At 40.4% G+C, this 16,031-nt stretch overlaps 1 protein-coding gene across 6 annotated transcripts in view; it reads right to left on the reverse strand.

The window, feature by feature from the left end:
- The window catches only part of SORCS2 (sortilin related VPS10 domain containing receptor 2), an 863,992-nt gene that overhangs the window by 375,465 nt on the left and 472,496 nt on the right, over window positions 1-16,031 (reverse strand). For 5 of the 6 annotated variants that reach the window (XR_012904391.2, XM_075930786.2, XM_075930785.2 and 2 more), the window contains exon 3: window positions 2,741-2,840. Coding sequence is in view for 4 of the 6 variants with exons in the window: in XM_075930786.2 (XP_075786901.2) it covers window positions 2,741-2,840 (100 nt within the window). In the remaining 2 variants the exon portion in view is untranslated. Of the gene's footprint in view, window positions 1-2,740; window positions 2,841-3,433; window positions 3,453-16,031 lie in introns of those variants that run through there. The other variant, XM_075930791.2, reaches the window with a different exon arrangement.

Raw genomic sequence — 16,031 nt, forward strand, 5'->3', positions numbered from 1 at the left:
CTTACTACTGTTAAAATGTAGAACTGCAGCGTGGTTGGCTCTGGAGCCAGTACAAGCTAGGACTGCTCAGTCTCGGCTCGAGTTGGCTCTTGGAACTACACCCACTGTGGCTCTGCAGAGCGGCTCTTAACTAACCGACTATACGATTAGCCAGATAACTGCATTTTAACATCCTTAAGCCAAAGTGCTTATCACCTTACAAGATTGAGACGTTACAGGGAAGCAAAAAATAGAAAATTTAAAATTTAAATCTGTGGAACTAAATTAGTGTGAGGGGAGACCCAGGCATATTGTGTCTGTGGATGGCTCCAGAAACAGAGGAGAAAACGGTTACACTCTCATGTAATGCTTTTAGAACAATTATAAATAAGTCCCTCCCCAGGTGCCAGGTTTTCCATAGGGATGAGGCCAGGGATGCAGACAGCTGTGCCAGAAGGGGCCTCAGATAGAAGGGGCAGGAGCATCAAGCCCCCTCCCCCAATAGCCCTCAGTCCCACCTGGAGTATGATGCATCCCCCCAGCTCTTAGCCACCTGGAGACACTGCCTAGCACTCTAGCAGTGAGAACAAGGTACCTCCTTTGTACTCCCCTATCCCCCGTTGGTGGGTCTGGGTGAGGCCAGTGGCTTGTCCTGTCCACCTGCCCCACTTGAGCCTGGAAAATTGCAGACAATATGGACAAGCATCCAGCTCGTGTACTCTTCCATAGCTCTTTGCAGCTGAACTATGATCAGTTCGGTGGCTCATGATCTTGGGAGGGGGATGCAGGACTAACCAGACTGGTAGGAATGTAACATCCTTTCCAAATGACCTTTGTGAAATGAATTGGTAGTCAAGTGCCATTTGTCATAACAGGGATCATAATGGCTGCCTTTGGTTTGGTGGCATGGATACTGAATTTCTTTTGCATGCATCAGCGTGGTTCCTTCCAGACAGTTCTCAAGCATATTGGCAGGGCAGTTTTATTCCTCAGCTTGTATTATGCCTGCATCTTGAAGGACTTATTTCTAGAAATGTTCACTCTAACACCTTAAACAGGCACTAATATGAAAGGAATTTTTTATGTTTAAAGTAGGTTGACATCTTAAGAGCAAAGTACAGAATGTCAAATAGCACATTCACTGAGGCCCAAAATGAAATGAATTTAAGTGCTGAATTCTAATGGGGTCTTTGCACTAAGTGCTAAGTACTTTGAGTTACCTTGAACATAAATCAGATTTTTCTGAGCTTGGGTTAATGTGCCATTTATCTATGTATCGGAATGTCCATTGTTCTTGAAATTCAACGGTAAACCTGCAACAGCTGTTCATTTAATTTTATTTTTTGCAATTGGTAAATTTTACATTATCCTTGATTCCCACAAACCTGTGCCAGTTTTAATGTCCTGCAGAACATAGGAACTGGCTGAGCTGGGCAGAATTTTCACAGGTTTCCCATGTCTTGGATCTTTATTCCATAAAATTGCATTAATACTATTATTTTTTATTAATTATTGTTATCATCATCATCCCTGAAATAATATGTTAACTCCCGATCTGAGATGCATCCTTCTTAGAAACAATTTTGTGCCTGCTGCTTGTTCCATTTTGAAGAATAAGAAAATTGTTACCAGCTTTTAAGATGATTAAATACATATTATCTAATTCATCTACTGCTTCAAGTTGGTCAAGAAGACTCCTGCCATAATTCCCGGAGAAAAAAAAACAGCACTTATTCACCCATGCCTGGATAAACTTTGAGTTTATCATTGATTTTGAATAGGCAGAACAAATAGGTAAGTACAACTAACTTTGTTTATCTTCTCAATCAATGAACCTTGCATGAAATCAGTTCTACTTTATACTGAGATTGAAAAGAACTTTTCAAGACAAAATTCTCATTTCATAGATGTCCTGTTGCACTATTATTTACAATACTCTACATAATTAAAATAGCAACACTTTTTTTGCACTCTGCTTTCCATTCATCACTGGCAGCCACATTTGACTGATCAATTTCACCTCTGTTTATAGTCCATTTCACTTTCAGTTCCTCATGCAGTAACCTAAATGTTCTTGGGGTCAGCAACAGTGCAGTGCGGTGGAATTTTAAAATAAAACTTTTAAAAAAGTAACTTTCAATGATGTAGGATCATTTTTTGAAGCTCAGCATGAGAATTTCCATCCTTTTCCCAAGTGGACGGATTGTCAAACATCTTCACAGTACCAGCTCAGCCCAACCCTGAACCTCACCAAAGAACATGCATAGAGTGAAATAAGGGAATGAGGGTCTGTAGCCTGCTCAGCTGCACAAACCTTAGAGTAGCAGAACCCTCTCAATGTGAACTCCAAGGGAAGAAGCAGGCAGTACACTCCAATGGAGCCAGGCTGCTAGGGAGGCCAAATGGAGTCAGATGGCCCAGAAGCTAATGGAGCAGGACATACCCTATGTACAGATGGTCATTTTTCTCAGGTATATCCCAAGATTTATGTGACACTCAGAGGAACTGCAGATGCTGGGGGATAAACCCTGCTCCTTTATCAATGGCCACACAGATTACTCTCATCCCTAGGCATTCCCACAGTTTATGTCCATGCTGACATTCTAAAAATTAAAAGCTCATAAGATCATCATTTCTTGTAGAGCGCCTCTAAAATGTGTAGCTCGTTTCCATATTGGTGAAAGTCATCAACCTGCTTGTGAAAACTTTTAAATCTAGAAAATGGATCTCTAAGAAAGAAGAATACTTTCTTGCCACATACCTTTTTTTTGTTGGTGGGACAAATGTAGAAATTGTCTATGACTGTAGTAATCCCAGGCTGCAGATTCAGCTTTGTATATAATGTCCCAAAATCTGATGACCTGAAAGAAACATTAAACAGCTGTAAGTGCTTTACAAAGGCCCCAGTATTTCAAGCATATCTGAAATGTACTATGTAACACCAGGTGTCTACATTTGGTGCTTCCCTTCCAGCAATTTAGTTTTTTATGTTGTTAGCTTATCAGGAAATAGAATGGTCTCTCAGCTTCTGAGCAATGCTCAAAAAACTGTTGGCCTCTGTGTATTATCTAATTCTAAGAGGTGACAGCATTTGTACTGCTGCAACATAATATACTTCCAGTCACAGATGTAAAATTTAAAACCACAGGAACTATTATTACATAAGTCCTTGTCCATCACCACAAACAGATAAACCGGCATCAATATCTTTGGATAAACCTGTGAAAATGCTTATCACCATTGTAATGATCAGATGCCTTCCCTGCAGTACTTGCGGACTCAGGTTATTTACCTAGGGTGTATTTCAAGAGGCTAAATCCTGCTCATCCTGTTCACATCATGTTTACATACAGCTCCCAGTGAATTTACTGGGAGAAGCTGATTTCAGAAGGAACTGTATGCTCAATGGGAGAAGGATTTAACATAAAATGTTTAAGACTGAAAGTGGACTTACTAAGAAACTATCTTTATGGAAGACATCCACACATCTGGGTTTTTTTTTTTCAGATCATCATTGTAGGACTAGGTAATTAAACAGCATAGCAAATGTTAACCTCCAGTAGGTTGTATGACAAAAACAAACAAACAAACAAACAAATAAAAAACCCACAAACCAAAAACAAACCAAAAAAACCCCTATGCATATGTGAAAGTAGTAGGCAAGAATAATCTTGTTCTCATGTAAGAACATTTAAGACTGTTTTAAGCACTTACCACTGCAGTGACTGAAAAAAGTAAATACTTTGGCAAAAACTGTAAATTAAAATCACTGATAATAAATTAACTTCAAAGTGGGTCAAATATGAACTCTAAATATCCTGGAGCAAATCCTGCACAGTCATCCATGGTTCAGTAGCGTCACATGACCCTCCGAGGGAGTCCTGTCAGTACAGCCCCAAGTAATTCAGACCATAAAGGGTACTGGTCTCACATGGATAACTCTTGCCCCTGATAATTCTGGAGGAACCAGGGGGTTAATGTGAAAGCCCCTATGGCCATGGGGCTGGGAGAAATCCTACCACCCAATCAAACAATTTGAGAGAAAATTCAGCAAGGGAATTTTTTTTCCCACTAGATTCTTTGTGCTGTTTTCCTGTTAATCATCTTAGGCTCTCGATTGTCTCTTATCAGGTGAACTACCACTAAAGCCAATGGAAACTTGATTGAGTACAGCAAGTGCTAAAAACTGAACAAGGAGCTAAGAAGCTCCTTGACTGTATTCTTGAAAGATGGCTCAAAGCTTAAGGACTTCTTGAAATTACACTAGTAAGAAAGGTCCTCTTGGGACCACTTTGCTGTGTATTGTCCAGGGTTTAGCCATAGCTCCTCCTACTTTGCCTCAGTCCAGTCAGGAATGTTTCTTATGTAGGAGAATAGGGAATTGGTAGTATAGACTCAGTTATGCCCATTTTAATCCATGCAAGGATTCTCCTAAATCACAAACATTTTCTGCCTTCTTTGCACTGCTTTGACCATCACCTACATTTGCCAAGCACAAATATTTAAAACTGAACACAGTTCAAGAAAAAAAAAGGGGGCATTCTGTCCCAATTTATGAGCAACCAGCATTTCTACAGTCAAGAGACCACCCACATCACATGACAGAATGAAAGCATGTGTTCCAACACACAAAAATTGGATAAGCTTACATTCAGGAATAGGGGAGTGCAAAATTAAACAGACTTCCTGCTGTGCTTGCTGCACTTCCTCTCTTTCTCTCTCCTTCAAGCTGCAGCATCTTTGGGTGTGTCTAGACTACAGGGTTTTTTCGAAAAAAAGTAGCCTTTTTTCGAAAAAACCTCACCTGAGTCTAGACTTCAGCTGCGTTTTTTCAATTGCGATAAACCTCATTTTACGAGGAATAATGCCTATTTTGAAAGAACTCTTTCGAAAAAAGTGCTATTGAATGCAAACTGCTTTTTCGAAAGAGAGCATCTAGACTCTTTCGAAAAAGCAGCTTGCTTTTTTGAAAAGTCTGCTGGTAGTCTAGACTCTCTCTTTCAAAAGAGGCTTGTAGTCCAGACGTAGCCTTTGTGTTGCCATCTTTCTTCTATCCACTAAGCAGAACCCTTTTATATTCCTGGCTCCCTCTCTGTTCCTTATCCTTTCCACAGCTTTCTCTCACCTGTCACCTTGTCACTCCACTCAGCAATATCATTCTACCCACTTCAGCATCCTTCTACTGTACTACCTCAGCAGGTTCAGATATATTCTCATACGGTTTAACAGTCAATTTCCACACAAGGGTCTTCTCTCTTTGGATAACTATTCCTGGGACAATAGAAATTGTAAAGAAAGCCAATAGAATCCATGAAGAACCTAACATGTCCTCCTGTTTTCTGTATAATAACCTACCTTCACTTTGATTTCAATGGAACTATGACAATTTAAACTAGCTGAGAATGTGTCCTATACAGTAGTTACTCCCCACAGATATTTAATTAATGTGTCAACTACAAAGTATTAGTTGGACACATTTGGACTCTCCCAAAGTTCTAAATGGCATTTAGCCCTACCTTTCTCATCTGTGTAGGATCTGTACGTTCCACCCACGCTCCTAATTTTGCACTAACAACACTATCCTGTGCAAAGCAAGCAAAAATCACTGTACACACACACATATTGTGTGCTTCTCGAAGGAACTGAGCTGCTCTTGGGAAGTGTTGAGAAGGCACCATCGATTTGAGCACTTGACAATGACTGTGCAAAATACCAAAGACGAAGGTAGCATGGCAACTGGAACATCCAACTTGGATCCTTTTAACCAAGTTCCAAGTTCAAAAGGAGTTTGCATATACAAATAGCTGTCATTTTTCAGTGTCTAGCAAGGACAGGATTTCTTGTTATACATATAGCCCTAGCAGACATAGCTTCTCCAGATGGAAGGACTGCCTTCCTCCCTCAGGAACTAACTCAGAAAAGTTGACAACTGTGCATTCTTGCCTCCAAAAAGCTGTTTTAAGGGAGAAAATCCCTCTTCCAATAACAAAAAGAATGCTTTTGTTAAACTGAATTCATACTAGTGTCATTATTTTAGGGATTTTGCATGCCTATGCAAATCCACTAATAAGGAGATTGAGAAAATCATGTAATATTCATTTAAAAAGCTGGTCAGATGTCTTGGTGGTGATAGGCTGCATGGAGATTGAAGCTGCAACTTGCTGATGATTCAAAGGCTCAAAAGAATTCTGGAATTCCCCCACCTCCTCAAAAAAGTAGCTAAAGTTCCCCTGAACTTTCTCTCTTCCTTCATAAAACTCAAGGGATGTGTCTACACTGGCATGAATTTCCGGAAATGCTTAAAACGGAACAGTTTTCCGTTATAAGTATTTCCGGAAAAAGAGCATCTACACTGGCAGGCTGCTTTTCCGGAAAAGCCCTTTTTCCGGAAAAGCGTCTGTGGCCAATGTAGATGTGCTTTTCCGGAAAAAAGCCCCGATTGTCATTTTCGCAATCGGGGCTTTTTTCCGGAAAAGACTAATGTGCTGTCTACACTGGCCCTTTTCCGGAACAGTTTTCCGGAAAAAGGACTTTTGCCCGAGCAGGAGCAGCATAGTTTTTCCGGAAAAGCAGCTGATTTCTTACAGTAAATCGTCACTGTTTTTCCGGAAATTCAAGGGGCCAGTGTAGACAGCTCGCAGCTTATTCCGGAAAAGCGGCTGCTTTTCCGGAATAAGTGGCCCAGTGTAGACACAGCCAAGAAGTAATTGTTTGAAGGACTCAAATTAGATTAAAATACCTATGTAAAAAAGCAATGGATGATTTTAGAGAGTGTTATATAGCTAAGTATTGCTTATTTGTACAGGATGTGATTTCTGCATTTGCTTTACCAAGTGACTTGGAACTTTATAATCCACAGTGAAAAGCTGTGAAGGATTAACTCAACTGATTTCTTAGATCAAGCCCAAGCTGCTGCTCTTAGGAACATTGCAGTGCGCATTTTTAGCTTTCAGTGAGAAATTCCAGCATAAACAGCAAGTTTTGGATGGCTTGTAAGTCACTGCTCCCTGTCCATCTATTCTAAAAGGTACGAATTTTCTCACAAACACATACATACTTTTTTCAATTTAAGGAAGTGGATTTCAGGAATCAAAGGCAAAAAAGCCTTCAGCATTTGGGGCACATTCCATTTAAGATATGGAAGCTGAGATAAAGTCTCCAAAGTCTCACAACTGCATTATTACTCATGTACAAACTCAGGCACCAGCAACAACTTATTTCTGACAGGTCACAGTAGTAGGTAATGTCTACTTTAAAAGCATATGGTCTCACTGAAATTCATGCCATTCTCCATGATAATTTTTGTTAAAGAAAAATCACTTATCACAGTAATAACACTATGTTGAAATAACACTCATCTAAAGTAAATAATAAGATTACAACAAGTTCAGCACAGTGTATTTTTAACGCATTGCAAGTGTATTGATGTGAGCTCTAGCAATACCTAGGAAAAGCTTCCATGAAGTTTAAAGATGGACCTTAACCAGTCCAGAGTGTTAAATGACCCTAAAGTTAAGAACCATACCATTTGGGCAATTCTTCAATTATTCTAGTTATATACATGCTCTACACCGATGACTCACATAATGACCACTCAATATTATTCACATTTCATTTTGTCAGTCATTTTTATTATTTAAACATAAACTGCTACCATTAGTGTTTTATTAAAAACGTACTAATAAAACTGTAGAAAAACTTCCAGTTTCAAATTTAATAAATCACTAACATTTCTGTCACAAATGTTTGTTCTCCATTTTTCATTTATTCTCAAGAAAAGCACACTGGGAAACAAAACATGAGAAAGGGGCTCTTATAAATGCATTTCCTGACATGCACTCTTCTACTTTGTTCCTTTGTGGGTTAACTCTAGCTTTCTTTCAGCCAAAGGAATCTCTATGGCTAAGAGAGATTCTGTCAACTGGAAGATTTCTGTGGAATCCAGGAAAATTACAATGGAGGTGTTTCGAGGGACACAAGGATTATTCAGCAAGCCAAAATTAAAAACATTTGAAAAACAATGAACAATAGATATTCTGCTCTCTTCATGCTTTTAGCTAGGGGTTACTAATAACTTAAAGATGCTGTGGGAAAATTCTACTGAGAGCTGAGAGTCTCATGATTCAATTCAGATGTACATTCCAGTACTATGGAAAGCTGGGTCTTCTTGTAAATGTATATGCTTAATTCTACAAATGATGTGATATGCTTATTGGATCGATTCCCATATAAACTATTAATATGGACAACTGTTCCAGATAATACTGCGCTCTTATTTTCTCCCCCTTTGGCTAATGAGAGTGCAAAATCTCAAGAACGGTTAAATATTACTTCTATTTTAAATAAATATAATCTTCTTCCTCTTGCTCTTCCTAGTGTCATGGTTAAAGGGCTATCTGAAAATTTGTCTCCTTCCTCCTCTTTCTGGGTATATGCCCTCTGGTGTCAGGCCTTGCTCCTTTACCTCTCCTGTAAAATACAGTCAAAAACTAGTTCTGGGCTTCCCTACACTTAAAACACTACAGTTGCTCTGTTACAGCACTTCAGTGAAGACTGCACTGTTATAAACTACATTGTCTATGTTGGATAGCACGCATTGGAAGACACAGACCAGAACGTGTGCTACTAAGAAAGGAGACAGGGCCAAATCCTTCTCTCACATGGCAGGAGTATATTGTGTAACTGGTATTTTCTCAATAATTTCAGATTTAGAGCTAAAGAAACAAAGTAGTGGGTCAGCCAAGAACATTCCCAGGTTAGAAAAAGTTAGACAAACATATATCCAGGGCTGGTCTAGGTATATTTAATAGTACCTCGCTTGAGGGAGATAAATTAAGTGACCTCTTGAAGTCCTTTCCAGTTCTACATTTCAATGATTTCTATAATGCAATCTTCATTATACATGAAAAAGTCCAGGTAGGTTTTAGTTTTAAGTAGCAGAGTGCAGCATCTAATTTAGTAAGATCTCACCTGGGAATGGAGTTTACAGACACATTAAAAACATAAATAAAATACCACTTCTGATAATTCATATAGTGCTATGTAAAATGATAAATATTAATTTGTTTTCTCTGGTGTCATAAAAATGTTAACTGGATCAGAAAATATGTGAGGAAGATGACTAGTATGCATAAAATGTTTAATATATAAACTCTGCTTCCCAAGGTTAGCCTATTTCTGGAATTACTGAGTTAAAAAAAAGAGAGAGAGTGGTTTCATCTAACTACTTGCCCAGTACCTAAAAAGATGGAAATGATCACTTCAAATCTATCTTCATTATAATGCCTTTATAAGTTCCATCAATTTTGGAGGTGGGCGGGAAGCAGAATATGCTGAAAAAAGGCCCTCAGGGCTACAAAGCAATTTTTCAACATTTCTTTTACTAACTAGAGTGCTAAAGAGCAGAATAATTCTTGCATCCTTTCCAGAATTATTACTCTTGTGTGACTGCTCTGATTGATAATAGGTAATTAACAGATCTATTCTTGTTCAAAATATCCCATGTATGTAGCTCCTCTAGAATGTTTACAATGTTCTTCCACCAAAAAAAAAAAACCCTAGTTATTTTCATTGCTTTTTATTTACACTTACGTGCACAACTGAAAGTATTATTGGGTCAAATTCCAGTCCTCTGTTAACATACTCTGTTATTGCTCCAGCAAAGTCAATGAATTTGTATGGGTGTTCTTGAGGGACGAATTTGGCATTGTGTTTTTAATGAGGTATCTTGAAGCATTTGCTTCTCTGAACAAGTCAGGTGAGCATTTCTGTAATGAACATTTATGCTTGCAATAAGAACTCTCTGGAAAAAGAAAGAGTTGATGATCTTGCAGTAGATTAACTTAAATATGTGTGCACATCTCCTTCTAGTGACTGGCCCTCACAACTATACAACATGCTGCTTACTCACAGATAAAAGGAGATATCCTTTAGCAAATACTGCAGTGGTTTGCACTTTTGTAGGTGAAGGTTCAGGCTTCAATGCATGTGGCCAGAGCTTGTTACCCTCCCTCACTGTCCCTTTTCAGGGACCATCGTCATATGAGTCTGCTCATCAAGCAGATCATCTCTCCGCTGGCACCGGAAGCCAGGAAGGAGGTTCCACAAAAACACAGGGATAACACTAGATGCAGAACATCCTGTATGAAGACTGCAAATAAAATAGCTGTGGCTATGTCCCCTCAGCTAATACAAGCTCATTTGATGAGGGCACAAGCAATGTGGACAGATGAGATGGACAGAACGGATAGCATCTCCTTCACTGGTAGTGAACTCAATGGGCTCTTGAAAGCCAGAACCACGACCAATAATATAGGGTTTCTGCCTTTCCCAGTTGGTACCGGGAAATGATCAGAGGTACCCATGCTGTCCCATCAGCTGCTGCTGACACAGTCTATGCACTTCCTGGGTGAGACAGTGGCTTCTTCACTTTCTTGGAGAGGCACCTGCTCCTGAATGTGAAGCAGCCACACTCTGAGAGCCAAAGGGTGATCACTGGCCAGATGAGGGTGTTGGTACAAGATTAAGCTGCATGGCCTGTTCAAGCAAGTACTGCTTCCAGTGAAGGTTCAGGGCCACTCGAATCCATTTCTTGAATGATATGCGGACTGAGCAATGCTCTTTAAGGTGGCCCTCGCCAAGGCAAAGCAGACACTGTGTGTGATAATTGCTGTTACAGATGGCATTGTTGGGGGGAGCTAACACCTTCATAAAACCCTACACAAAGTGGGGGGCAGCTCTGGGCTCCTGGAAATGATGAGCTTTGGACAGTGTGCCCTAGCTCCTCAGCCCCCAGAGCCGCATGTACTGGTGGTCAGGCCCCAAGGCACTGTCCCTTTTTCACTTCCCCCTCGGTCGGTGGGCCTGATTCCCCTACACAAAGGACAGTGTTTGAATTCTGGCAGGGCATCAACAGAGAGAAAAAAAGACACACACTAAACTAACATTAATACTAATTAAATAAAATAACAGCTAAATTAAGACCGATTGCGAGGTTACAAGCACACAAAACCCTAATGCCAGCCATGAGTGATAAGAACAAACGGAAGGGTAGCACTGCCTCATGTAGCCAGGGGAAGAGCTATAGGTGTGAGGCACAAGCACCACACTTCTACAGGTACCGCTAGGCAAAAATCTCCAGCTCCAGCACACTGGGCACTCGCACACCTAACCAGATATATAGAATCATAGGACCACAGAATCATAGGGTTGGAAAGGACCTCAGGAGGCCATCGAGTACAGCTCCCTGCCCAAGGCAGGACCAGTACCAACTAAATCAACCTAGTCAGGACTTTGCCAAGCTGGGACTTAAAAACCTCAAGGGATAGAGTTTCCAACCACGTCCCTAGGTAACCCATTCCATTGCCTCACCACCCTCATGAAATAGCTTTTCCTAATATCCAACCTAGACCTCCCACACTGCAACTTGAGACCATTCCTCCTCATTCTGCCATCTGAGAACTGCCTCTCTCCATCCTCTTTGAAACCTCCCTTCAGGTATTTAAAGGCTGCCATCAAATCCCCCTCACTCTTCTCTTCTGCAGACTAAACAAGCCCAAATCCCCCAGTCTCTCCTCGTAGGTCATGTGCTTTAGCATCCTAATAATTTTGACTGCTCTCACTGAACCTCTCCAATGCGTTCACATCCTTTCTATAGTGGGGGACTCAGAATTGGACATAATACTCCAGAGGTGGCTTCATTAGTGCTGAATAAAGGGGAATAATAATTTCTCTAGATCTGCTGGCAATGCTCCTCCTAATGCACCCTAATATGCCATTAGCTTTCTTGGCTACAAGGGCACACTGTTGACTCATATCCAGCTTCTCATCCACTCTAATCCCCAAGTCCTTTTCTGCTGAACTTAGCCAGTCAGTCCCCAGCCTGTTACCATGCTTGGGATTCTTCCATCCCAAGTGCAGCACCTGTCCTTGTTGAACCTCATCAGATTTCTTCTGGCCCAATCCTCCAATTTTTCTAGGTCGTGCTGGACTCTATCCCTGCCCTCCAACATATCTACCTCTCCCCCTAGTTTAGTGTCATCTGTGAACTTGCTGAGGGTGCAATCCATCCCCTCATCCAGGTCATTAATAAGATGTTGAACAAAACCGGTCCAAGAACAGATCCTTGGGGCACTCCGCTAAAAACCTACCGCCAACCTGACATCGAGCCATTGATCACTACCTGTTGGGCCCAAGAGTCTAGCCAGCTTTCTATCCATCTTACAGTCCATTTATCCAATCCATATTCCCTTAACTTGCTGGCAAGAATATTGTGGGAGACCATGTCAGAAGCTTTGCTAAAGTCAAGGTATATCACATCCACTGACTTTCCCATATCCACAGAGCCAGTTACCCTGTCATAGAAGGCAATTAGGTTGGTCAGGGATGACTTGCCCTTGGTGAATCCATGTTGTCCGTTCCTGATCACTTTCCTCTCTTCCACGTGCTTCAAAATGATTTCCTGGAGAATCCCCTCCATGATTTTTCTAGGGACTGAGGTGAGGCTGACCAGCATGCAGTTCTCTGGATTGTCCTTCTTCCCTTTTTTAAAGATGGGCATTTGCCTTTTTCCAATCATCTGGGATCTCCCCCGATCTATAAAAGTTTTTAATGGCCAAAGGCTCTGCAATGATATATGCCAACTCCCTCAGCACCCTTGGATGTATTAAATCCAGCCCCATGGATTTGTGTATGTCTAATTTTTCTAAATAGTTCTTAATCTGTTCTTTCTCCATTGAGGGCTGCCCACCTCCTTCCCATACTCCGTTGCCTAGTGCATTTGTCTGAGAGCTGACCTTATCTGTGAAAACAGAGGCAAAAAAAAGCATTGAGTACTTCAGCTTTTCCCACATCATCTGTCACTAGGTTACCTCCCTGTTTATATCTACATGTTTAGCTCTATTCCAAAAGTAAAAATGATTTATGTTGTACAACACCATCTGCCTCAGAGGTATCTGCCCATTCACCAATATACATTGTATTGGATGTCATTAAAATATTCAAATAGTAGTGTAAAAAGATCAGTTTTCCCAAACTCACATTAAAACCACAATGCGTGAGTGTCACCTGGATTATCATTTTGTAGAGCAGACTAAAAAACTGTGTACTTAATATGAGAATTGAGGGGAAGAGGCCTATTTCAGAAACACTGTTGAAGCAATCATGGTGACTGGGGGAATTCAAATATCCCATAATCACTTCAGTAGGATTCATTTCTGAGTTTTTTTCTAATGACAAGGATCATCATTTCCTAATGGTTTTATCCTGAATCTTTTTTATACATTTTTTAAAACTTTGTGTGGCCAAATCATCCCTAAGTTCCTTTAAATTCTCAGTAGTCATTCTTCTATAGCTGCGGTGACACCTGGTGAGGGTAGAGCTGATCAACAAAAGACTGGCCTGCTGTTGAACTTGGCAAGTGGGCAACTCATAAAACCTCAGCAGATGGTTTTCTTGCTTTCATAGTAGCTCTCCCAAGCCCTTTACTAGGAGTAAATCCAAATGAGATCCAGAAACAAGATAAACAGTGCAGTGACACCTCTACAACTCTTAAAATTAGAGGGCAGAACCAACCTGTTCTGCAGGTCTCAGCTAGATCATTAGCAGAAGAGGCAGTGAAGTATTCCTATAGCATGCAGATAGATTACAGAGGCCATCCATGGAAAATGCAGCACATTTTTCCCTCCATCACACTTCACCAGGAAACAGTATCAAAGCACAAATACAGCCTCTAATGTGGGAGTTTCAAAACTGATAACATGATATTTCATAGAAGCAAGTTTAGACCAAGCTATTTTATGTCAATTAACACACCCACATGGACACACAGCCTCTTTACACTATAATGATTGTTCTAAAAATATAATAGACGGATAAATAAAGAGACTATTTGGTAGAGCCAAGACTTAAAAAATATGCCAACCTAAATCCTGTTTATAAAAACATTCTCAGTAAGAAATGTTCACAGCTGACATCATACTTTACAAGATGTCAGGACTGATACACAATAGTAACATGCTAATACATTCATTCTCTTGATGATGACTAACAGTTCTTTATAGAAAATCAGTCCACCATAAATTGTTGCCATGTAATTCCTAACAACCCCCGCAAAATAAAATAAGCTCATTATGATAAAGATACAAAGCATGAAGAGAGCTAAAAACCTCAATTCCAAGATATCATCTGACATTAAGAAAGACTGGGGGGCAAAGAGTGTACAGCTCTTTCAGGGTGTCTGATATCATTCAGGAGCTACCCATAGTGGTAGACACTAACAAAACCATGTGCTGCAGATAACCAAGACAATTATAAATTAACTCACAAAAGGACCTTGTCTAAAGCTTTCCTAGGGTGAAATCCTAGTCCCAGTTCTGAAATCAATGAGATTTTTGCCGCTGACTTCAATAGAATCATGATTCCACTTCTGGTCTGTCAGTTCCAGAAAGGAAGGCCTCCATCACTCACGTTAAAGGAGAGCTCTCATAGCTGGAAGAAATAGCAAGTTTTTTTGTGTGCTTTATCAAACATCTACTCAGACATGTTGAGCCCCCAACTTAAACCCCTCCAACACATTATCATTAACCTACAACCTATACTGGAACAGGATACTACCCTCTGAGAGGCTCTGGGGGACAGACCCATAGTCTCCTATAGACAACCACCTAACCTCAGGAAGATTCTTACCAATAACCACAGGACATACCACATTAATACCAACCCTGGAACTTTCCCTTGCAACAAACTCCGTTGCCAAATTTGTCCACATATTTACTCTGGTGACACCATGACTGGACCTAACCATGTGAGTTATATGATCAAGGACACATATTCCTGTTCATCCAGAAATATAATTTATGCTATCATGTGCCAAAAGTGTCCTTCTGCTATTTATATTGGACAGACTTCTCAGACACTGTGCCAAAGAATTAATGCCCACAAATCAGACATCAGACATTTTCACAAGGAAAAACCAGTTGGTTTTCATTTTAACCTACCTAGACATAGTTTTAACGACTTTACTACATGCATTTTACTTCAGAGAGACTTTAACACCAGATTACAGATGGAAACTTCAGAACTTTCTTTCATGCTTAAATTTGACACTTTACGAATGGGCCTTAACAAAGATGCTAATTACCTTACTCATTACAAAGATAGCTTCCCCACTTAACACTCCTGATTAGCCATTCATTGACTCATAAATAGCTATTCCCTCCCTCCCTCTTCCTCACCTCACCTTCTGTACTAAATCTGAGTTTTCAGTTTAACAACATATTCACGTTTTTCATTGTATTCCTTTGGTACATGTGGTCTCTTCCAGGATATGATCTGAGGAAGTGGGTCTGGCCCACGAAAGCTCATCACCTATTAAACCATCTTGTTAGTCTTTAAAGTGCTACATAGTTTTTCCTTTTGTTTTATTTACTCAGGCTATGTCTAAACTGCAGGCTTCTTTCGAAAGAGGCTCTTTCGAAAGCATCTTTCGAAAGAGCCTCTTTCAAAAGATCGCGTCTAGACTGCAGGCGGATCTTTCGAAAGAGAAATCCGCTTTTTCGAAAGAGAGCACCCAGCGGGTCTGGATGCTCTCATTCAAAGACGGCCTCTTTACATTGAAGAACGCCTTCTTTCGAAAGAGGAACTTTCGAAAGAAGGCGTTCTTCCTCGTGAAACGAGGTTTACCACCATCGAAAGAAAAGCCGCGTTCTTTCAAAATAATTTCGAAAGAACGCGGCTTGAGTCTGGACGCAGGGGAAGTTTTTTCGGGAAAAGGCTACTTTTCCCGAAAAAACCCCTGAGTCTGGACACGGCCCCTGACAGACAAAGCCAATATATCACAATGTGTGTGAGGAATCAAACAGTCTCAAATGTAGATGTTTGGAGCTGGACAACAACTTAGTGGCTGCAGTCTCTCGCACATGTGAGCTGATTTCAATTTGCATGGCAGTGTGTGAACCATTTGTGCTTGCTTGTTTGTGTTGGCATCTGTTTTCAGATTCATAAGCTGATTTTTCTTTTTAGCTTTTGGTTTCAATGTACTCCAAAACCCAAGA

This window comes from Pelodiscus sinensis, chromosome 4 (assembly GCF_052426305.1).
Source record: "Pelodiscus sinensis isolate ZL-2025 chromosome 4, ASM5242630v1, whole genome shotgun sequence".
Lineage (NCBI taxonomy): Eukaryota > Metazoa > Chordata > Testudines > Trionychidae > Pelodiscus > Pelodiscus sinensis.